This window comes from Sceloporus occidentalis, unplaced genomic scaffold (genome assembly GCF_023333645.1).
Source record: "Sceloporus occidentalis isolate IW3139 unplaced genomic scaffold, rSceOcc1.0.p SCAF_8, whole genome shotgun sequence".
NCBI lineage: Eukaryota > Metazoa > Chordata > Lepidosauria > Squamata > Phrynosomatidae > Sceloporus > Sceloporus occidentalis.
Window position 1 is genome coordinate 16,598,267 of NW_028316988.1, and position 25,484 is coordinate 16,623,750.

The window sequence follows — 25,484 nt, forward strand, 5'->3', positions numbered from 1 at the left end:
ACTGGAAGAAAGAAGTTGGCAGCATGAGTTTTCCTAGACTAGGAAAGCTCATGCTGCCATCTTCTTTCTTTCAGTTAGTTTGAAAGGGGCTACAAGATCTCTTAACCTACCAAGATAAAAGATTTAAAATAAATCATAGCTATGGAATATAACTTAAATTTAACTCCAGTCCCAGGTTGAAGCCAGAATGATTTCTCTTTGAAGGATCTGATGTCATGGAATATGAAGAACCAATGGGTTCTCATGACTCTGGCACTATTTCAACATCTCCAAAGAAGCTACATGTAGCCCATATACAGTGGAGGGCTTGGATGTACCTGTGATGTCTCATGTGTAGAGTGAGAAACTGAACTGCCTCCCAGCCCTATGATGGCAAGTATTCCCAATGACAGGTCCCGAAGAACCAGACTTCAGAGAACCAAGGAGAACTATCTGAGGAACTAGACTGAGGTCTAGGAAAGCTCATGCTGTCAATTTCTTTCTTTTCAGTTAGTCTTAAAAGTGGTACAAGATCTCTGTACATACTGCCTTTCCTGGGGTTTGCTGTTCTTATTGTGTGCCTTCAAGTTATTTGACTTATGGAGACCTCATCATGGGGTTTTCTTGGCAAGTTTCTTCAGAGGCGGTTTGCCATTGCCATCCTCTGAGGCTGAGAGAGTGTCGACTTGCCCAAGGTCACCCAGTAGGTTTCCATGGCTGATATGGGATTCAAAACCCAGTCTCCCAGTGTCCCAGTCATATGTTCAAACTACTACACCATGCTGGCTCTCCCTGGCAGCAAGAACACTTAAAACCTGGTCTTTTGGCACATTTGCAGGGTAAGCATGATGCAGTTCCAGGTAAATGGAAGGCATACAGTTGTGGTGGGGAAGGAGACCAAAAGCAGAGGTTCAGATTCATCCTTTCTCCCCCGCCGCTCCTTATTCCTGGAACCACCCCCCCAAATATTCACGGACTATTACTTCTCTAGCTAATTTTAAGTCCAAACTAAAGACTTGTTGTTTACGGGAGCATTTCAGACTGTAACTTGATATCTCTGATAATTCAGACAAACAGTAACAATAGCAATAGCAAGTACATTTCTATACCGCTTAGCAGTGCCCTTAAGCACTCCCCTAAGCAGTTTACAATGTGTAAGCTAAGGGTATATTGCTTGTCTATAGTTTTATTTAGTTATCTTGTTGGTATAAATTGTCTATTTAATATATTTTACACTTTGTTATTTTAGACTGTAAGCTATCGGCAGGTTTTTGATAACTCTGTAAAGTGCCATGCAAAACTTATGGGGCTATATAAATAAACTCTAATAATAATAATAATAATAATAATAATAATAATAATAGAGGGGTGGCAGCGGGGAGGAGAAGCACATTTTCACCCAGGTCCAAATCAGTGAGCTTGAATGAAAAGAACGAATGCTTAACCAGTATCTTAAAATCTATTTACGATCATGTAAAGTACGACACACCACTGTAAAGAGTGACTCACAATTAATCATGCTAAAAAGCAAACGCCACTCGGTTTTTGGGGCATGTGCACAAGGGGGGTTCAAGTTAGGAAACCGTTACATAACTCCAGACATAAAACTACACCCTGCTTCAAGCAGCAGCAGCAGCAACCCAAAACCGTACAAAGTGTTCCTTATCTCAAAGCACTTCAGGTTTTCCAGCCCAGCAGTGCCTTGACAAAGTCCAGGGAGGCAGTCTGCTCCAAGCGAGGCTTCTCTGGGCTGCCGAGTGCCGTGACATCACTGGATAAAAAGTTTGGACTCAGCCAGCCCTCCACTGTTTGTGTGGTTTAAGGGGAGGCCCTGAACGTGTCTCTTGCTGGTGGATCTCTTAGCCATGTGGGAGGGGGAAGGCAGAGTTTATCCAACCAGAGCTTCTCTGCTTACTGCATGCTTAGTTATTTCACATCCCCCCCCCCATCCGCCTCCAGCATGTAAATCCACCACAAAGGAGCTGAAGTTCAAATAGGGCTGTTTTAGCTACGCTTGAAATGATGGATTGAAAGCTTAGAAGGGGAAACACTGCAGAAGAGCTGGAGTTCCTGAAAAGCAAGCCACTGCTGCTGCTGCCTATTGTCCCTAAGAGGGTCTCTAGCATGGGGGCTGATGTCTTAGATCCAGCATTCAAGTTAAAGAGACGGGGATTTAAACAATAAGGAAATAACAGGACTGCCAGGAGCCTTATGTTGCTTTCCTTCCAAGCACAGTACCAAAATCCAGGGACGTTTCCATGTAACAGGATCCAGGCAGCCCACATTGCAGATGAGCCTATTCCTTGCGGTGATCAGTGATGTCCACCATTCCTGTGGATGAGCCAAGGCAGTGATTCTTTGATCTTTCTAACAAAAATCAACACTAAAAGTTCGAAGCTTGAAGAAAGAAGTCCAAAGGAAAGAGGGTAAGAATATAAAGGGTGTTACGTGTAACATCGATATGTTCTCTGCTAAAAGTTATTTTTTAAATGGTGATAAGATTTAAATTTGGTGAGTTTGAACTAGATTTTTTCTTGAAGTTAGGATTTCCTATGAGAGACTGTAAATCCTTAGATATCCTAATTAAGATGCATGTATGTAAACTTTGCAATATCCGGTTATTATCTGCAAGGTTTCTGTTCATATGGTTTTAAGAATTTCCAACTGCATGTTTCAAAATTCAGTCTAAAATGTTGAAATACCAGCAAGCTAAAGATCATTTTTTCAAATTTAAAAACCAACCAATCCATCATATTACAATTTGCAAAAGATTTTCCCCCTCCCTTTTCTAAACACTACACGGCAAAATCCACTATACTTTGTGCCACTTCTTTCAAAGGACTATTGTATTACAACCCAGGAAGCTGGTCTTTACTTTCCTCTGACACACTGATCAGATTAAAAGATACAGAAAGTTCCTCTAAGTAACAGCTCCTAGAATATCAGTGTTTGCATGTTTTAAGTGAAAGCTTCTTTTTTTAAAAAAAGTCCAAACTAAGCAGATCTGGCTATTTTGAAAATATTCCCTGCGACAGCTTTGGCAGTGGATGCCAAGTGTGAAATCTGACGCAAGCGAGATAGTCTTCAGTGTCGCAAAGTTCTTATTTAGCAAAGCTTTCCGCACAGCTCTTAACATATGAAACAAAAACAAAAAGAAGAGGTTTAAATGATAAGTCATCTTTCAGCATGGGTTGGCTGAAAATAAAATAAAGTGAGGCCACTGTGAAAGGGAAGCAGAACAAGTGTAACATATGGGCTCAATGTGCCAATATCTTCCAACAAAAAAAAGATGTTGCATGCTCAATTTCTGTTTGACTTAGTCGAAATGAAAGCTATAGAGGCAATTATTATATACTCTTGTTAACAAAAAAAGGGGGAACCTGAAGGTTTGGGCAAGGTAATCCTTTGAAATGCTCTACAGAGATTTGGCACCATTTCAAAAGAAAAGTGCTCAAATAATGAATTAAGTACCCCTATCCATTGGGCATCCTGTCCCTTTCCCAGACTCCATCCTCAAAAAGGGGGAAATAAGTAGAAGGCGCTCTTAACCAAAGGAAGGGGGCTGGGTTGACCGGCAGAGTTTAAATCATACAGAGATAACAAAGATATCAGAACTGCTTTCTCCTTGCTTTATAGAGAGGACCAGTGGCCAATAGTGCAGATGGAGATTGGAGAAGTGACTGGTTTTGGATTGGTTTTGATTCAGATGTCAGAACATGTGTGCGGAAAAAATATACTGGATAAGCTGTACCTGTTATACTAAGCTATCATCTAGCTTAGATTGTAAGCCTGAGGGCAGGGAACTGTATAATTAAAAAGATTGTATGTACAGTGCTGTGTAAATTTACAGCGCTTTATAAATAAAGGGTAATAATAATAATAATAATAATAATCTAAACAAAAGAAAGTGAAAGCAGGATAGCTATCTGTTGCTGCCCAAAGATCAACATTTTGAGGTGGTTTATCTATTGTCCTTTTTCAAGGTAATTGCTTTCAAATACTCTACAGAACTTTAGAGAGATCTTGTAGCAACTTTGAGACTAACTGAAATAAAGATGTTTGCAACATGAGCTTTCATAGACCTCAGGCTACTTCCTCAGATGCATATAGAGGATCTCAAAGGTGCTAAAGATCTCTCTACATAACTGATTCTATAGACTAACATTTTGAATGTTAGTCTGTAGAATTTGAATTCTACAGAACTTGGTATCTGGAACTTGGTCTTGTAGAACTGCATCTTTCCCAGCTTTCAAACTGTTACCAAGACAGGCTTGCCAAAGACATGGGTAGCTGAAAGAGCAACACCTGCTCTATGTTTTAATAAGAAACAATTCTGTACAGAATAAAGGTGACTACGAAGCTTCCCTTGTGTTGAGAGATGCAATAAAGTCATTGCTTTTTAAAAAAACTTATCAAAAAAAGAGGGAAAGGCACAAAAAATCCTGATGGAAAGTTTCATTTCTTGGCCATCTAATTTGCCTTTTAGGAAAATTCATCACTTGGCAAAGGGATTTAAAGCCATGAATGTCTTACACAGCACAAACTTCATATTATAAGATAGAATGTCAGAGTTTTACTTGAGCCAGGAGATGAATAATGCTCAGCTTCAGAACCCATTTTGAACTCTAAGTACATATGGAATAATAGTAGATTGCTTCTCTGAGTCACTATGGTTCCAAACGCTGACCAGGAACACAAACACTCTGAAAGCACTACTTTTAGGCCTGTCCTAAAGATACCCTAAAGGCATCAGATCCCATCGGATATTATAGCAGGGTCAAGCCAGCTTAGTACTTGAATGGGAGACTGCAAACACATTTGAGAGGAAGGAACAGGCAAAGCCACCTTTGAGTATTCTTTCCCCAGTAAACCCTATGAAATTCATGGACACACACACTTGAAGGCATACACACACAGAGGCTGGAGAACCTCTAAACACTTCTGTGAACTTCAAGTGGTGTCTCCTCACCAGCCATCTAAGAAACAGTTATAACAAAATGCCAAGAAAATGCTTATGCACAGACTACTGGGGTAGGGGTGTGTTCTTGGGGCCAGAAAGGCAAAACTGCAGAGCATCAACAGCAAGCAACATCTTTATATTGTCTACAATAAGCATTCTTTTGCCCCAAACTACTATTTCTGAAAACGTCAGATTATAGTAACTAAACCAGAATTTTCTTATACAGTGGGCCTTTGGTATCCGCTGGGGTTTGGCTCTAGGACCCCTCATGGATACCAAAACCCATGGATGCTCAAGTCTCATTATATACAATGGTGTGGTAGAATGGTCTCCCTTATGTATAATGGCAAGATCAAGCTTTCTAATGGGATGGGAGTGGGGATGTTTTCAAGATGTGGATGCTAGAAACTATGGATGCAGAATCAGTACATGTGGGAGGCTGACTTTAATCTCCCCAGGCCAAAATGTCTTGCAAAGTAACACATTTCATACACCAGGAATTTACTACTCAATTTACTTTGTTTGTACACCTCAATGATAATCTTGGATTTAGATGCATAGCTACATCCAAGATGTATATAGATGTAATTTAAGTGGTTGCTGCACTGTATGAGGTTACATGGAAACTGAGGAAATGTATTTTCACAAAATGTGCATTGTAGTGTTGTAGTTTACATTTCAAGGCTCTTCTCGCCCAGAAACAGAGAATAATACCCAGTGTAGTGCCTGTCAAGATTCCATATGTTAATATATGGGCACAGACTCAGGTTTATTTTTTCAGGAAGAAATACCATATGGCTAAACACTGGGCCTTTCATGAATGCTCTATAGGTATGAAGTCTTGCTGCTTATGAAAGCTCTGCCAGAAAGTCTTGACATGCCATTCAGCTTGTCAACTATTATGGAGAACAACCTTCTAAATCCCAATAATGCATAGTTACCCAAACAGTAATGTTTGATGTTGCATGATTTTTTTTTAGCAATGTTAGCTTTTGCATAAATTAGAAGAGCAGCAGAAACTTGAAGGCTGGGGTTCACATAGATTCTAATCTAGTTTTAACAAGACAGAGCTAAAAAATAAATCTGCTTAAACATGATTATGTTGTCAAAAGTGTGAAAGAGTGTCTAGATGGTGCAATCATTAAGGCAATCACCAAGTTTTTTTATACACAATAGTTTTACATGGCAGTGTTCAATGAAAACGTGGCACGATATCCATGCTTTATTTTTGTTTGTGAAGATGAAACTCTCTCCTGACCCCATCCTAGGTTGGTGTGGGTGGATGATGAGACACTGTTTGCTATGTAAGGAACATTAAGGGAAGAAGAAAAAGCAGAAAGACGTGGGCTTGTAAAATCAGAGCCTTGTTTTATTTATTTATTTAGAGTATTTATATCCCACCCTTCTGCCATATAGGCTCCCAGAGCAGCTTATACATTGTTATTTTATAGTTCCCTGCCTTCAGGCTTGCAATCTAAGTAAGACACGACATACAAAGGAAAAGGGATGGTAGTGGAGGCAAGGATTAGGTCATCCTGGTGCTGCCTACTCTTCTCTCTTGGAGGTTATAGCAGTGGCAGTTGGGACAGTGGGAGGGCCTTTCATCCACTGCTGTGACTAGGTAGGATGCCTGCCTCTTCTTCTCTCCCTCCAAGGCCACAGCATTTCCAACTGGGATGGAGGGAGGTTCTTCCCTCAGTTGCTGGGCCCAGGAATGATGGAGCCATCATTCTTCTCTTCCTCCCAAGCCCCAGCAATGGGAACTGGGATGGATGGAGAGCCTTTCATTTGTTGCTAGGTCTATGCATGATGGAGCAGTTGCTGCTGACTTTCTTCCTCGAAGACCAGAGCATTGGAAAATGGGATGGATGGAAGGCCTTTCATCTGCTGCTAGGTCTAGGCACGATGGAGCCATGCCTGCCTGTTCTTTTCCGCAAGTTTTGTGGACTGGGCCAGGTGACAGTTGACTAAAGCTCTGTTTGCAGCATGCATGACAGAAGCATGCTGCATGTTTTGGGATGTGTGAAGCTCCTTTCATATATCACCCTCTAGACAGAAAGTTTGTCTGTTGCTTGTCTTCAGCCATTATTATGGCAAAATACAACTGCTCTTGCTCCATAGTACCTCATTTGGTAGAAAACAGTACTAAAGGGCATGTGTCTCTTATCAGATGTGTCTTTAGATGCCAGTTCATAACTGAAAGAGCCTGTTTAAGAAACACAGATTGTTGGGTTTGGAGATGGAAAGCCCAGTCATGAAATTGTTTTACATAAATTGTGAGGGGCCAGTGTTTTGTTTTGCTTTTTTAATGTCAGCCCTTTTGACAGTGGGAGCTGCTGCTTGGAATCTGCAGCTCTAGCTGAAGTAGAGAAAATTAATTTAACATAGTTCAAAGCTGGAGTAAGGATAAACTGTTGTAATTATACTAAGGTACTGTATCTATATGAAACTGCAAAATAGTGGGAGCCATATGTGTCCACCGTTTTTGTTATCATAATACTACATGGCATTATAGTATAATCTGTGCCTCTGACTTGAAATTTCCATTGCTGCTTCTAGTTTAAGCTTTCCAGACATCAGTTAAATCACTTCATGGCATTTTAAAATAAAATAAAAAATACAGTATCCCAAGTCCCAGAGACTTTAAATTACAAAATGTTTCCTCTCAAATTTAAAACCATTTATAGTCCTTAAATCCGACTACCCCTAAGTCTCTTTTCTACAACTATACCATTGTAGATATACCAATTTTAATAACTTCATAAAAATATTTCATGAACTACTAACCCACCATTAGGAGATTTTACATTTCTGTATATATAAATATCTAATAGGCTATCATTAGGTCTGAGCCACATGTTTTCTGTTTCCAGTATGAAAAGAGGTGGCTTTTGGGAGGGGGGGCTTTTTTCTGAAAGACTAAGAAAGCTAACCTTTTTGTGTGCCTGTTTGCCAATGAACCTTTCTCCCTGCCTCCCAAATAACTGGAATAATGCCATATATCCATTAAAGACTTGGCAATGAGACCAGGATCAAAACATCACTTTTGAGGGACCAATACAAAATGCTGTCACATATACTGCATTCTCATGCATACATATAAGCAGATATGGCACAAAAAAAAGACTCCTTTTTTAAAGATTTTATATTGCTCTATTTGTAACCATATGCCAAGACAAACGTGAAGGCTCTTTTATCAACCAACAACATCTTTGCATGTCACCTTAGCTCCCATCAACCAACAACATCTTTGCATGTCACCTTAGCTCCCTCTGAGGTTTTTAATCTAGGTTTTTAAAGATTCAGATTTTTTTTAAATCCTAGCCTCATGTCCAAGTGTTATCCTCAGTCCAACCTCTCCTTAGAAAAGCAAGGAGAAGGTGAAATGGATGAGGAAATCTGACTGTCCTCACTACAGTCTTCACAAAGGAATATATTCCCCTTTTCTGCAGTTCCTCTTTAACTAAGAAAACCTGAAGGAAGTCCTACAAAGTTTGCTGTTTTGTAACTTCTTGAATAAACCTAGTTAAGGGATGTCCAAAAGCTAGGCTGCCTGAATCTGATTTGGATGCTGTACATGGTTCAGAGCCAGCATGACGTAGTGGTTTGAGTCCTGAACCAGAACTCTGGGAGACTAGAGTTCAAATCCCCATTCAGTCATGGAAACCCACTGGATGAGCTTGGGTCACACTCTCTCAGCCACAGAAGGCAGCAATGGTAAACCTGCTTTGAACAAATCTGGGCAACAAAAACACTGTGATAGGTTCCCCTTAGAGTTGCTGCAAGTCAGAAATGACTTGAAAGCACACAACAAGAGCAAAAACAGCATGTTTGACACCTGAGCTCAATTGTAGAATTACTGTATAATCTTATTACAAACTAGAGTACATGCTAAGTCTAATAACATCCTTCATTAATATGCTCATATTCTTTCTTCTCCATGTGCAAGTGATCCATAACTGTGCACAAGAGTTAAGAGATGGTATGATAACCCTGTTTAAGTATTGGAAGGGGTTTCACATTGTCATACTGAGGATGGAGCAAGCTTGTTTTCTGCTGCTCCAAAGACTACTAGAACATGGAGCAATGGATGCAAGCTACAGGAAAAGAGATCCCACCTAAACATTAGGAGGAACTTCCCAACAGTAAGAGATATTTGACAATGGAACACACTCCCTCGAAGTGTGGTGGAATCTCCTTCTTTGGAGGTCTTTAAACAGAAGATGGATGGCCATCTGTTGGGGATCCTTTGATTGAGAGTTGCTGCATGGCAGAATGGGGTTGGACTGGATGGCCCTTGGGGTCTCTTCCAACTCTATGATTCTGTGACAAGAACCTCTGGTGTGAGAGCATAGCTATTGTGTAATTTTACCCTCCAACTGCTACCCGTCTGTTAAAATGGTGGGACAAAGAGCAATTTCAACAGAAAAACTGAGATCCTATTCATGGTAAATAAGGGTTTGCAAAAAGAAATAAAAAAAAACGACAACCTCAAAAGCCAGATATTGAAGTAAAAAAGGCTCCCCCTTTTAACAACTGCTATGCTGAACATATTTTCAAGAATAGTTCAACTGTGTAAAGTATGAGGGTTGGAAGCCTGCCAGGGTCACCAAGTGTGACCTGCTGTGCAAATGCTGGCTATGCAACTTAAAGCTGTCTGGAGGAGGTTTAATTTATGTTTCCAATTTCTTCTAGATTTTGAACGACATTTTTAAAGACTATACAGGGATGATTTAAAACAGGCAATTCCCCCTTCCTTTGGCAAAAGAAGCTCATCATGCTATATCCTCAGCGCAACAAAGGATATGCTGCGTGAACATTGTAGCGGGCTGTCTTCTCTAAGTCCTGTCAAACGTCTCAGTCTTCTTGAGTTAAAACATGGGTTGGATTTTACCTTTAGGGATTAAGACAACAGGAAAATTAGATAACATTTATTATTTATTTGATTGGTACCCTACCTTTCGCCAGAATTGGGATGCAAGGCAGGAATACTGTGCAAAATGGTACAAATCCAAGGATTACTGTAACACATTCTATGTGGGGCTGCCTTTGGAAACTGTTTGGAAACTTCAACAGGTCCAAAATGCCTCAGCTAGACTGCTGACCAGGGCTGGTTATAGGAAGCATATAACCTCCTTGTTGAAATAGCTTCACTGGCATATTGGTCTGTTTCTGGGCAGAATTCAAAGTATTAGTTATGACTGATAAAGCCCTATACTGCTTAGGTCCAGGCTACATGCAAGATGGTGCTGGAGTAGAGTTTTGTGAATGCTATGGATTGCTAAAAAGACAAATAAATGGGTCCTAGAGCAAATCAAGCTTGAACTCTCCCTGGAAGCCCAGATGGTTAAACTGAAACTATGTTGGCCATATCATAAGAAGACATAGAATCATAGAGTTGGAAGAGACCGTACTGGCCATCCAGTCCAACCCCCCTGCCATGCAGGAAATCCAATCAAAGCATCCCCAATAGATGGCCATCTAGCCTCTGCTTAAAGACCTCCAAGGAAGGAGATTCCACATGACTCACTAGGAAAGACAATGATACTTAGTAAAGCAGAAGGCAGTAGGAAACGAGGAAGACTGCATTCAAGATTGATATACTCAATCAAAGAACCATATCCCTGAATTTGGAAGATCTGAGTTGGGCTGTTGATGATAAGATGACATTGAGGTCTTTCATTCTGAAAGTTTCCGTAAGTCAAAGCCAAGCTGACAGCAGCTATCAACAATTTGAAAGACCATATCTCCCTATATGTTGACCCGAGTTTTAAGATTATTAGGGGAGAGCTTTCTCTTGGCCCCATCACCTTCATAGGTATGGCTGGTGAGGGGCAGAAGAAATCAATTGCAATGGTATGTGAAGAAGGAAAATCTATGCTGATTTCTGAGGTTGTGATAACAGATTATGGGGTCAACAAAAACCAAAACATCTAAAAATCAAAAGTCAGCATGGGCCAAAAAAGAAAAAGAGAAGGGAAGACAAGGCATGAGTCAATGGGTTTTCTCTACAGTTAAGCAATTTGTTTTGCAATTTGAGGAGATTCAACAAGGCCAACTTTGAAAGCTAGACTAAAACATCTGCCTCCTGGACTGGTTCTCTGAAGTACTATATGAATTTAAACTACGATTTTACACATTTTTAATGGTTCTTTATCATGTTTACTTATAGTCAATATGTATCTAGAAGAACAGGATTACTTTTTCTTTGCTTTGACTTATTACCAGGCATTTACCATTTTGTATTTACTTTATATTTAAAACAGATTCAAAAGTTCCTTCGTATGGAAAGCAGTTTTAAAAAACGGACCATGAAGGCAGCAGTCTGTTTACTGCTAATGGCTATTGTGGGAATCCATGCCAGTAAGACCCAAGATTTTGAAGGCAACAATGAAGGAGAAGAACAAGAATTTGTTTACACAAACAGGTATAAACGCTCTACGGACACACAAGACAAATGCACCTACACCTTCATCGTACCGCAGCAGAAAGTGACGGGTGCCATTTGTGTTAATTCAAAAGAACCTGAGATTGTACTTGAAAACAGGGTAAATAAGCAGGAACTAGAGCTGCTGAACAACGAACTCTTAAAGCAAAAGAGGCAAATAGAAACCCTCCAGCAGCTGGTGGAGGTTGATGGAGGAATTGTCAATGAGGTGAAACTCTTGCGCAAAGAGAGTCGCAACATGAACTCGCGGGTCACGCAACTATACATGCAACTGCTGCACGAAATCATCAGAAAAAGGGACAACGCTTTAGAACTTTCCCAGCTGGAAAATAAGATCCTGAATCAAACTGCGGATATGCTGCAGCTTGCAAACAAATATAAGGACCTGGAGCACAAGTACCAACATTTGGTCTCGATTGCAAATAACCAGTCTATAATTATTGCACAACTGGAAGAGCATTGCCAAAGAACACCATCTATGAAACCGGCCCTCCAGCCTCCACAGCCTCCAAACCGAGTCTACCAGCCACCCACATACAATCGTATCATTAACCAGATCTCTACCAATGAGATTCAGAGCGACCAGAACTTAAAGGTTCTACCACCCACTTTGCCAACCATGCCACCGGTTACTAGTATTCCAACTTCTACGGACAAACCATCAGGTAAGCACATTTTTAATATAACTAACTATACACTTATGCCTCCACATTTGCTACGGTTAGGGGCACAGGACCCCTGTGAATGTGAAAAAACCACAAATAGCAAAAACACTATGTCTTTACCTAAGGGAACATCTCTCTAGGAATCTCTGGGTCCTCCAGTGCAACTTTGAGGTCAACATCTGCAAGACATTAACCATAGAACTGGGCTGGAGAAGCCACAAATGCCTAGTGGAGTGTTCTCTCTAGGATCTCTAGGTCCTTCAGTGTGACTTTTGGTTAAAGTTGACCACAAAGTTGTGCTGGAAGATCTAGATATTCCTAGAGAGAACATAGACTGTGAAGTATATGTGTGTGTTATATATGGAATAAAGTATTGGGGAATCTGACATGGGACAGTTGTGAAAGTTTGCTGAGCTCTGGGCTAAAAGAGTAATGTCTTGGCTACTGACATTCAGAATGGTCTAGAGAACTAGGGACTTCTGGGTCTGAATGCTTTCCTTCTCTTCCCAACCTCCTGTTCCAAATTCGTTCAATAATCAACTTCCTTGGAGAAAAAACCAAGTTTAACACCCTTTAAACTGTGTGAAAGGCTGGCCTATGGCCGTAATAAAGATTATGTGCAAAAGGCTTCTCTTTCCTTGCTCACAATTTACAAAATAATATTTTTCTGAATAACTGTTATTTGCACAAGTGTTACTTACCATCCCTTCCACTTTTCATGAAGTATCCAATGTTGTTAAGGTCAGCTATTTTTTAAAAATAGAGTCATAACTATGTTTTATTCCAGATGCATGCGTAATTTGGAGGCTGCTTTAAAACCCACTAAAACAAGCAGAGAGATTTCCCATGGCTCTTTTGACCAATGGAGGCCAGGCTATAAGAAAGTGTGTTAAAATACACAAGGCTCAAATTTTCTGCAAGTATTGTTATTACTAATGCACTGGTTTAGTGGGAAAAGGTGACCTCACTCCAAACAACATTTTATGATTGTTTTCAGTTTTTCCATTACAGATACCTTCATTCAACTAGCTTGCAGGCCAGTCCAAAACCTCTGCTTCAGGCTAAAACAAGTGTGGTAACTTGGAAAAAATTAAAGAATCATTAAAAGCACACACAGAAAAATAAAACACTGTTCTCTAATAACAGTAGCAGGAAGTAAACTTCTGATACCTAAAATTACTGGTACCTGAAACTCAGTACATTCTTAAAACTCAAGCTGCCAAAGGTTGAAGCAGCTTGGGGAAAATGAAATGCATCTGAGCATTTAAGTGTTTAAATATATGTTTCAGGGTTTCTGCATCTCTGGGCATTGTATTACTTAGAATCAATCCTTTGACCAACAGCTCCTCCCGAAAACATTAGTCACATAAGTGTAATGTGGCACAGAATTCACTTTTAAGCAAAGAAGTTATGTCTTATTCTGCCTGGTTTTGTTATTGTACACAATAGGAAACTACAACATAGCCGAGCGGGAGCCTAAGAGAAAACAGGGTTTGCCAGCAAGATTTAATCAACAATTTTTAACACAGTCAAAAGCCTGGTTTTAATTAATGAAACCAAGAACAGTTTTGTGAAAATGTGTTATTAATTTTACTTCCATGGACTTTATTGCTCCTAATTGCTCCCTGCTTCCCATATACTCTCTCTCTCTCTCTCTGTCTTCTTTTGGAAAGTCTACGGATATGACATTAAGTCTCCTGAGTATGTAAATGCTGTATACAATAAAAAAACAAGAACCAGGCTATTTCAGAAGGCCTGGTTCCTACATCATAAATTCTCCTTCAGGGAGCAGTCCCATAGCCATTGCCATATGGCAAAAGTGACCCATGAGCAGGTGGGGCTGCATAGCTTCTTGAGGTCAATTTGCAGAAGTGTAAGAGGCATGAAGATTTGCTAGCAGCACAAATCACTACTGAAAAGCAGAGTGATCCCATTAATCCAGACATTCCTCCACGCAGCTATAGCCATGGCTCTGTTTGGGGTGAGGGATTTGAGGAGGTACAAACTAGATCTCAATGACTTGGCAGCCTTCCCCAACCTGATGCCTCTCAGATGTTTTAGACCTGTGGTTCTTAACCTTTTCTTTACCAAGGACACCTTTTAAATATCTTTCGTTGTTGCAGACCACCAAGACTTAACTCAAGATTGAAAACCCTAAAGGGCATTAAATATTTATTTAAATTTGCTCATCGAGGGTCTTCAGGTTTGGAAATCAGGGAGAAATAAGTAAATGCGCACATACCTATTACAATATTTTTCCTGAATAATGGCCATATTATCTGAGCTGAAGGGAATTGAAGTTCAAAATACTTGGAGGGTGCCATGATGGAGAAGGCTAGTCTTAGACAATGTTTGTACAAGACCCGTGATAAAACATAACATGAAAATTCAGGATATGGGGGATTGTTCAGCCACATAGATATACATACACATACATATACACATTTTGCTTTTCAAAAACCAAGTTGCAAAGCACATTTTGATAGCATGTAAAAATCCTTCCACTGCTAGTTCAGTAATTCCATGCATCCCTATTACTATTCCAAACTAAGAACCCATGACTGTTAAGTTCAGCACTTATTTCCATAAATGCGCCAAATGTAGCTACATATGAAAAATGTGTCAGGTTTTAATGATAAATACAGAGGGTTTTCTAAAAATCCTTTTATGGCTGATGTAATAATATATCATAAATTTAACAGAGACATTTACATTTTGGGAAGATGTCATGGACAGTTTAAGCTTCTTTACAAATCCCCTAAGAAACTAAAATATGACGGATGCTCTTTTCCAAGGTCCAACGAAGAGTGTCTTATAACAAAACTGGGAAATGAGCTGGAAACAAGCAGTCAGACACCTTAGACAGCAGACAGTTCTGTTCCTGAAAAACATTCTCATAAAACTGACTGGAAGAACATACGCCAATCTGCGTAGTGTCACAATACAACAGGCGTGATTTTTGAGCGGCACAATTGTTTTCTGATGATAAGATTAAAGTCATATGTTTTGATGAACTGTTGTCAAACACTCTTACCCTACAACAGAACATAAGACCATGGCTACACATAAAGATAATGGAAAAGAATGCTAAGGATACCATAGACAGCCAAAAACAAACAAACAAATGGGTCCTTGAACAGATCAAGCCTGAAATCTCCCTGGAAGCCAAAATGATCAAAATGAAGCTGTTGTACTTTGGCCACATCATGAAAAGCCACGACTCATTAGAAAAGACAATAGTGCTAGGAAAGGTGTAGGGAAGTAGAAAGAGAGGAAGACCACAAGCTGAATGGATAAAGACTCAATTAGAGAGATCACAAGTATGAATTTACAAGGGCCTAAACTGAGCAGTGGAGGACAGGAGGCCTTGGAGATGTCTCATCCACAAGGTGGACAGTTGACTCAAGGGCATTTAACAACAACAAACAGATAAAGCTGTTGCGAAAGTCTTCTTAAAAGGGCCATTAAAACATGTCTAATAGGCAACATGGGTGTTGAAGGCAAAAAAAGTCAGAATATAGTACTGGAAACAGAATTCAGCTTCCTAAGAATTATTTCAAGCATTGATAGAAATGGGGACTGCAGCCAGGAAATAAGAAGAAGATTAAGAATGGGGAGAGTATACAAGTCAGCACAAAGGTTAGACTCATACAAGCCACTGTATTCCCTATTACCATGTATGGATGCAAGAGCTGAACAGTGAAGAAAGTGGATATGAAGAAAATCAATGCATTTGAGATGTGGTGCTGGAGATGAATGCTGAGGATCCTGTGGATGGCCAAAAAGACAACAAATGGGTCCTAGAGCAGATCAAGCCAGAGATCTCCCTGGAAGCCAAGATCACAAAACCGAGGCTGTCGTACTTCGGGCACATCATGAGAAGGGAGGACTCAATGAAAAAAACAATAATGTTAGGAAAGGTGGAAGGAAGTAGAAAGAGAGAAGGCCACATGCTAGATGGATGGACTCTATTTAGGAGATCATGGATATGAGTTTACAGGACCTAAGCAGAGCAGTGGTGGACAGGGAGTCTTGGAGATCTCTCATCCACAGGGTCGCCATGGGCTGAGATTGATTCGAGAGCAGTTTAAAACAAATACAAAAGAATAATTTAAGAACCAGTTTCTAACCATAACGCTTGACAAGGCATGATTGAATATGGCTGAGTAACACATGCAGAAATCTCAGAAAACTGGAGTAGCTGAGTAAGATTTCCAAGGTAGGGTGCATTTAGTACTCTATGTAGTTACATCCCTGAGTATCTTATCCCCGAGTATCAAAATGTGAATACTACAAAAGGTTCCAGTGGTATAATTACATGAGATAAGAAATACAATTGTATACAAAAAGCCCACTTTTTCTTGGAATAGACTGTATATATTAATTTAACATATATATTATGGTACAGAATGCCCTAAGCATGAATTTCCATGCAGTTTGTATATCTTTCCCATCTGCTAGTCTTGCACCCTGCCACTAAACAATTACTACAGTCTCTTCTGCTTTCCATTTTACCTAGGAACCAAGAGTAATGTATTCCTTCTCCAACTTGCCTGTACCTCCTTAGGGAAATCTGCCTCCCACTCTTGAGAACTTGGATCTGAACATATACAAAGCTGTATTTTCCTTTATTCAGTGATGGAAAACTTCCTTGGCTCTAAGGGCCATGCTGGAAACTATCATAAACTAGAGAACACCTCATCTACCCTGCTAGTGTCATGTAGCTACAAAAAGTACATCATTCCTTCTGATTATTGCATCTGCAAGCTCAGCACAAGATTTTTAAAACAGCAATAAAATAATAACAAGAACAAGGAAGGCATGTTACTAAAGATATTGAGCACTACAGGGGGAGTTCTGCAGTTTATGTCTACATGGATAATAGTGGAACTGAATGCAACACTTGTGTGTGTGTATGCGCACTTTCAAGTCACCTGTCAACTTATGCACACATTAACATGCTGCTAAAACGGACATATCAGTTACTGAAGTATATGCCATTCAGTACACCAATGAAGTCCTCTTTAACTTTTAAGCATGCTCTGATGAAGAGGGAAAATGAGGTAATATGTATGTACAGCAGCCAAGGGTTTCAGTGTTTGGGATCAATAGAAAAAAACAGCTGATACATAGTTTAAAATGCATTAGGAGTGTAGGTCATATGAAACAATACTGTTTTCTTCACTTCTAATGAGGGGAAATGGATCCCCTCCCCATCACCTTCCTCTCTCTCATTTTCCAACACAATCCCCAAATGCTTTTATGTATTTCACTCCATAACTTTCAGCTGAAATTCAAAATATTTCATTTCCGGCTGTGTACCATGTGTTAGAAATGTTACCAATGAGCCCCCTTTCTGTTGCATTTGGTCATGTTTCTTTCATGCAAACAACCTCAGTAGGTAAGATACCCAAATTCTGTGTTTCACATGCTAGAAAGTGACACTAATCTGTAAGACATAACAAATGCAAACTTTGCCAGAATGTGGTATTATTAACACTCCCTGTAAATTCAGCTTCTGAGCCGCTTCCAACAATTGCTAAGAGCTCTTTCATTCATTATCCCCATTCAACAAGTCATTGTGCAAGTCAATCAATCTTTTATTTGACTGGGACTTGCATTTGAGAGCAGAAACTACAGCAACAAGGGCCACTCTTATGCCTCAAATGCATGCTGACCAGTGTTGCTCATGGAAGATTTCATAGAATAATAATTGAAACAGCTTCAAAGGTCACTTTTATGCTTTCATTAACAAGGACACATTTAGCTCATTTAAACCATTCATACCATGCAGTCTTAATCTACACGTGTACAAATGGATTTGCTATTCAGATATATTCTCGGTAGCCAACAGCAAATGAAATGGGAAAACAATAATTTTTTACGTAGGAGCAGCCTGCATAGCAATCACCTTTTCCAAACTCAGAAGAAAACCACCATCTGTTCTAAAGATGAAGGAGATGGTTCAGAGCAAAAACGTTCATCAGAAGAGTCAGCATTGTTATATGCTACACAGTCAATAATATTTTTATTGACATTACTAATATGTCATCAAATAAAAAACTTCTTTGCACCAAAGCCTTCACAGCAAATGATCCACTTGCTGGTTGCAGTCTCCACTAATTCTAATAGCATTCTAATACTAATTATTAATTCATTGACTCTCTAAAAATCCAGTCATATGGGAGTGTTCAAGAAAATACTCTCATTTGCCTGGAAAAAGAAGTAAGACAACACAGGCATTCCAAAGAAAAAAAACTGCAACATATGACAGGCCATAAATAAAATAAAAACTTAACCAGATGTCATTGCAACTCTGTCTCAATGTAAAATGTAGAGGGTTCCCCTTATTTATATCTGTAACTCTACCTGCTTTTGTCCCCAGGACCTCTCACATTAAAGTGATGTGTGTGAATGCCTTCAAGTTGCCTGTAGAGTTATGGCCGCATTAATTTCATGTGTGAATTTGGCACACTTACATGTACGTGTTTTACAAAATGGTAAAAACACAGTATACACAGAAAACACAACAGAGAATGACAACGTAACAAATTAAGTGTTATAAAAATGTTTAAAGCATAACATTAATGTGTCAAGGAAAGGGGAAAATATGTAAGACTGTATTAAGTAAAAGCAAATATGGCTATACACTAGGTCACTTCTCACTGATAGTTACTCAAGGGGGGTCAACTACATAGGTGTCTGGGTGGTCTTGATCCTTGATGCCTGATTTTTTGGGGGAGGGGCTCAAGTCCCCAATCCTCTCCTTGTTCTGGAGTCCATCAACTGTTTTTCAGTACTAAGACTGCCCTATTCCACTTTTTAAAACTGATTTGTTATTGTAGTTAACTGCATCCAAGTCAACCCCAACTCATGGTGACTCTGTGGATGATATCTCTCCAAGACTCCCTGTCCTCCACTGGTCTGTTTAGGTCCTGTAAAGTCATACCTGTGGCCTCCTTAATAGAGTCTAGCATGCATTCTTCCTCTCTTTCAACTTCCCTCCACCTTTCTGAGCTTGTCTTTTCTAAGGATGCATGCCTTCTCATGATATGGCCAAAGTACAACAGCCTCAATTTGATCATATTGGCTTCCTGGGAGATTTCAGGCTTGATCTGTTCAAGGACCCATTTGATAGTCTTTTGGGTTGTCCACAATATCCTCAGTTCTCCTCTACATTTCAAATGACCCCAAGTCTATTTTCCTGTGCCTGGATTCCAGATGGCCCCTGTGCATGCATCATTTTACAGCTAATATTCAGCTAGTGTAAGACTACAAAATTAGACAGGCCATAAAATTCCACAGTCAATTATTGCCTTTATGATTTGAATGTCAAAAATGCTGCATATGACCACAGTAACCAAGTCTGGTTTAGGATATCTAAAACAGATAGATCATATTACAGTACTTGCATGACTTTATGTCATGAATTGTAAAATGTGGTTACACAGGCACTCATACTTAACAGACTGAGGCTTGAATCCTATTGAGTTAGCCCTAAATCAAGGAGACCCACTGACTCAATTTTTGAAAGGTGAGTCGACACACTACTAAGTCCCATTGATTCACTGGAACTAGTAACAGAATTCAAGCCTGAAGGGCACAGTATTATGGACTGCTGACATAAAACTAATGTGAAAGTACCAGAGGAGTCAACAATACATCTTCTATTTCACCCATCTAATCAAAACCAATGATCTAAGAACAAAACAAGAAGGTAAAATGTATTGGGTTTTTTGTCACTGATGTATTAAAGTGGAGTTCATATGGAAAAATCACTTCCATTACAAAATGAAAAGGCTGAAATAGAAATATGGGAAACTGTATTAGTGATAGGCATCAATGTACCTATTATCACCAGGTCCTTGGAGAGACTGTCTGCAGGCTTTAGAAGATGGCCATGACACCAGTTCCATATACCTCGTGAAACCTGAAAATACAAACCGGTTGATGCAGGTCTGGTGTGACCAACGACATGATCCTGGTGGCTGGACAGTGATCCAGAGACGTTTGGATGGATCTGTCAACTTTTTCAGGAACTGGGAGACTTATAAGGTAAGCACAAATAACTGTGTGTTCACTTTGATAAATCGAATGCAATGTTTGCACTAGAATTGGGATTTTAAATTCTCCCCACTGCATACCTGTCCAACACTAAAAGCATGCTCTACAGAGGCTTATAGTCCCCTAGCACAGGTACTCAAGTAGCTGTAATGGAGAGAGGAGACTGCATCCTACAACTTATGCTGAATTCTGCTCTTTTATGACTGGATGTTCAGCACTGGGCATGGCCTTAAGAAATATTCTTTGAATTTATGTTTTAAAGTCTCTCTAACGATAATATGCCTCATCAGGTACTTGACTATATTAGTGTTTCTAGCACAAAATTGACAGGTTACAGGAAGAGGTTACAGTAAAGCATAAACTAAGCTGAAATTTTCATGGGCTAAAATAAAATCACATTTTCTAACCTGGTAGTCTTAAACTGCCACTGAAAGAGGCATCTGGTCATGAACTCAGCGAGGCAGGCAATTGTCCAAAAAGCAGAATAATAACTTAATATTTTCCCCCAAGTCCTTTGGAAAGGAAAACTTTTCCTGACCCAGAGCTCAGAGCCAGAAGGAAGATAAAAACAAGGAAAGGGCTTATAATTAAATTTTAAAAGCTGACTGTGCATCTCTCACATTTAATGCATGAAAGCATTACACTTTAACAGCATCCAAGGATACTTCATGAATGTTATACACTGATAGTTAATTCATCTTCATCTTTCCCCCCCTACAGCAAGGATTTGGTAACATTGATGGAGAGTACTGGTTAGGCCTAGAAAATATTTATTGGCTGACAAATCAAGGCAACTATAAATTACTGATAACCATGGAAGACTGGTCAGGCCGTAAAGTGTTTGCTGAATATGCCAGTTTCCGGGTGGAGGCAGAAAGCGAGTACTATAAGCTGCGACTGGGCCGATACAACGGAAATGCTGGAGACTCCTTCACCTGGCATAACGGGAAGCAATTCACTACACTGGACAGAGATCACGATGTATATACAGGTACAAACAGTAACTATATGAATTTTATGAAGCAGTACATGAAAAATGTTGTTTGTTTAATACAATATGTAAAAACAAATTTATTATAAACTGAAAAATGCACATTTCTATATATTAAGTGGCATCCCCATTAGAGTCCTCAAGCAAATCCAACAGTTTTTGTCTGGTGTTCCCAGGGAAGGCATTCTGCAAACAACTCATCTGATTTGCTTCTTCATGTCTATGCGTAGTAAAAGAGGGGAGAAGGCGGTTTGGATAAAACAAACAACAAAACCGGAACCAAGATGACAGCAGGCATGGGATCTTGTCAAATAACTAAGAGGTTTATCCAAGTCTGAGATATTAAGGCTTCTGATACAAAAATTGCCTGAATTTTCCAGGAGGCATGTTAGGTAGTCCAAGCCGTCAACTGTGCTGCAACTAGCCAAGAAGCAAATGGTGGTGCTACTGAAATTAAAGCAGATAGACACTGCTGGTAGTTGCCACTGGACCTGCCTTTCCTTGAGTACTTGAAATGCCTCAGAGGACATGAGACTAAGGGGGTTTGTCCTAAAGAGAGGCAGAGGCAGTAAGAATCTTACACATGGAAAAGCATACAACTGACAGCATGCAGACTAGTACAATGCAGATCAATATAGTTCCCTGATTAATACAATGATGTCCTTCTTTCTATTACAGGTAACTGTGCTCACTATCAGAAGGGGGGATGGTGGTACAATGCGTGCGCACATTCGAACCTCAATGGTGTCTGGTACCGAGGAGGACACTATCGGAGTCGGTATCAGGATGGTGTCTATTGGGCTGAGTTTCGGGGGGGTTCCTATTCACTGAAGAAAGTTGTCATGATGATCAGACCCAATCCCAACACATTCCACTGAAAGGAAATTCATCTCCTCAAGAGATAGACTCAAAAAGCAACAGCAGTGGCATGTGCTATCCAGAACACAGAGTCTCAGAAGCAAAGAATGTAATATATTGTACACTGACTGCCATTAATCAGTGGACTTGTATATTGTATTTTTCAAGCATCGTTCCAGAACCAAAAGAAACCAAAATAATGTCATGCAAAATGGACTGTAGATGATAAGAATATGGCCCCATCATCTAAATATTTGTATATTTTATATAGTCTCAAGTATTGAACATATTCCAAACTGTACAGAAGACCTTTTTATAAAAAACAATAATGATATTGATGATGATGAAGAAGAATTCATTTGACACAGGAATCTATATCCTTTGAAACCATGTAGCCAGTACAGGTACCTTAGACTGTTAGAGTGGTTGTTCCTAATTTAATTTTTGTATGCTGTTATGAAGGCTTTAGTGTCTGTTTTTAAAGTGTCTACACAATGCCAACCACAGGAGCCCAAGGCACTATTATAACCTGGCAATAAACCATTTCATACAGGGCACACAAAAAGTCCAGGTTTATCTCCATTTCTTTTCTAAATCTGTTACCATTAACAGCCATTACTTATAAAATGACAAAACAGGTATTTTTCTCATCAGTCAAGCAGCATCAGAATCCTTTGAAATTAATACCTAGACATTTTTATAAGCAACCTGCATATTTGCAATCAAAAGAAACAGCTTTAGAAGTGAGTTCACGGATATTTGGTTATTTTGCACTCTAGGAATCACTACAGCTATAGAAATGAACTATCCAACTTTGCAGGCAAATGATGGATATGTATATAAAACTTATTTAAATACCCCTAGCCACTACATTATGACCTTTAGGGAAAGCCATTTGAAACACAGAGAGCCAGCATGGTGTAGTGATTTGAGCAATGGACTACGACTCTGGAGATTGACTTTTGAATCCCTACTTAGCCATGAAAACCCACTGGGTGCCCTTAGGAAAGTTACATTTTCTCAGTCTCAGAGAAAGGCAATGGCAACTTCCCCTCTGAACATATCTTGCCAAGAACAACTTGCGATAGGTTTGCCTTAGGGTCACCATAAGTTGGAAATGACTTGAAGGCACACAACAACAACTACAAATTTGAAAACCAGAACTGCATTTGCCACATTTCACTATTACTGCCAAATATACATATTAAAAGAAAATTATGCAATCACATTTATAAAGTCCATTGTAGGAACTTGAATCCCCCAGTTCCAGTATTCTGCTGCAGTAAGTTTCCAGAATATCTTATTTTAGCACATGTTACATTATAAGAACAGTAAAAAACCATAAATTTTAAAACTCTTATTACCTCATTATTTCTTTCCTAATTTACAATGTGCATTAATGTTTTGGAGTCTGATGTAGCAAGTCTTGTACATAAATGGAAGTAGGGATTTTAATATATTATCAGATTATGCTTATAATGATGCAAAGATGTAATAAAAGCAACAAATACTATGTCTGTGTATTTAAATGTTATTCTTATGTTTGTTCTGTAACTCAAGGTCATCTGCTGAAACTGTTGGAAGAGCCAGAGTATGGATCACCAAATCCCTCCCTTCCTACCAAAAGGCTTGAGCCAAAAGCCAAAGACTATTTGAAACCCTTTTTCTTCTGGTTTCTGTCTCTCCCATCTCCATATATTAGCTAAAGTCCAGTGTGACAGATCAATAATCTAGGTTGATGTGAAGTCAAAGGCTTTCATGGCCAGCATTCATAGTTTTTGTGGGTTTTTCAGGCTATAAGGCCATGTTCTAGAAGAGTTTATTCCTGATGTTTTGCCTGCATCGGTGGTTGGCATCTTCAGAGAAGAAGATGCCAGTCACAGCTGCTGGTGAAATGTCAGGAATAAACTCTTCTAGAACATGGCCACATAACCCGAAAAACCCACAAAAACTATCCAGGTTGACCTCACAGCAACAACCCTTGAGTTCCAATTATTTATTTTGCCCATTTATCCTTAAGATCCCCTTCATATCTTGTATTTGGGCTTCACGGTGACCACTCTCCTGGACAAGTCGATGTGTTGACTGTTGGATTCATTGCTGTAAAGTGTGACTGATCCTCCTTGTTAATTATTAAATCAGAACATTCAGATATAGACACAGCTTATAAAAACAGCAAAAGTTGACCATAATGCAACAGATAAAATAAACATTCAGTATTGTGCTGGTCCCACACACAGTACACAGTAATACCTAAGTTTACCCCCCAAAACCTCTATTCAAATCTCCTTCATTCTTGTCTTCCTGTCTCCCATCCAACTCTGTGTCTAACTGGTCCTATCTCTCCTTTCACAGACAAGCCTCTGGTTTTTATATTCCCCCCAGAACCCCTCTCCAGCATTTCATGAGCTGTGACTGACTGGGTCTATCCAGCTTCTCACTTCATACCCCATTTCCATCTCAGTCCCAATGAGCATATTTCTTTTGTCTCTGAACAAAAATTTGGACAGCAGATATGATGGAGAGCCAGCATGGTGCAGTTGTCTGAGTGTTGGACTATGACTCTGGAAAGCAGGGCTCAAACCCCACTGGGTGACCTTGGGCAAGTCACAGTCTCTCAGCCTCAAAGGATGGCAATGGCAACCCCCCTCTGAAGAAACTTGCCAAGAAAACCCGGTGATAGGTTCGGCTTAGGGTTGCCCTAAGTCCGAAACCACCTGAAGGCACACTACCACCACCACAGTCCAAACAGGTAAGTGATGTGGGAAGGATGAGCTAATTCACCATTTATAATGGAACATGGTGAAAGGATCCTCTCTGACTCCACAAGGTAATTCATAGCAGACAGCAACTGGGCAGGTGTCAGGGGAGAGATTTAGTGAGAACATAAACTCTTTCCATGAAAAATAAATAACAGTCATGGATGCTAAGTGGCAAACTTGCCTGTGAAACATCGATCTACTTTGCCAGACATTCTCCTCATAACCCAGCCCTTCAAAACCCTCTCTGGAGTATCTTAACCTGTGTGAACAGAAGCGTAACTATGAAGAATTAAGGTTATTTTACACTAGGCTGCATGCAAAGGTTACAAGCCAAGAGGCTTAGCCAAAGTACAGGAGTGTACAATAGTCGATCTCTGTTTTGCAATCAGAAGATCCCAAAAGGCTACTACAACAGTAACAGAAATAGCTCTTTCTTCTTCTTCCAGGCAGATAGGGAAGCATGCCCACAAGTAAAAGAGGCCAGTATGTAAGGAGAGACTTAAATCAGGTTTCGGGTAAACCCCTTGGAAAAAATGCCTCCTACTAATGATAGGATATATCTACAGAAAACTGCCAAAACCCTAAGTGTTGCTCAGTCAAGGTGCATCTCCTGGCTAAGATGACAAATGTAGCTTGTCTGCAGCCTTCTCCACCCCCTTTTTAAACTACATGATTATAGATTAAATATACACTAATCTACATGTAAATATGTTTTTATAATATTAAAAAAAATCAGTTGTCCATTTTGAATATAGTA

At 39.6% G+C, this 25,484-nt stretch overlaps 2 protein-coding genes across 3 annotated transcripts in view; one reads left to right on the forward strand and one right to left on the reverse strand.

The window, feature by feature from the left end:
- The window catches only part of LOC149308056 (ras-specific guanine nucleotide-releasing factor RalGPS1), a 140,817-nt gene that overhangs the window by 65,604 nt on the left and 49,729 nt on the right, over nt 1-25,484 (reverse strand). The gene's annotated exons all lie outside the window — the stretch shown is intronic.
- Nucleotides 1,931-23,464, forward strand: LOC149308058 (angiopoietin-related protein 2). The gene is made up of 5 exons (XM_089534990.1): nt 1,931-2,405; nt 11,206-12,052; nt 19,914-20,107; nt 20,837-21,107; nt 21,786-23,464. Exons 2-5 carry the CDS (start codon nt 11,224-11,226, stop codon nt 21,983-21,985), a joined length of 1,494 nt encoding a protein of 497 aa, XP_089391116.1. The 5' UTR covers nt 1,931-2,405; nt 11,206-11,223; the 3' UTR covers nt 21,986-23,464.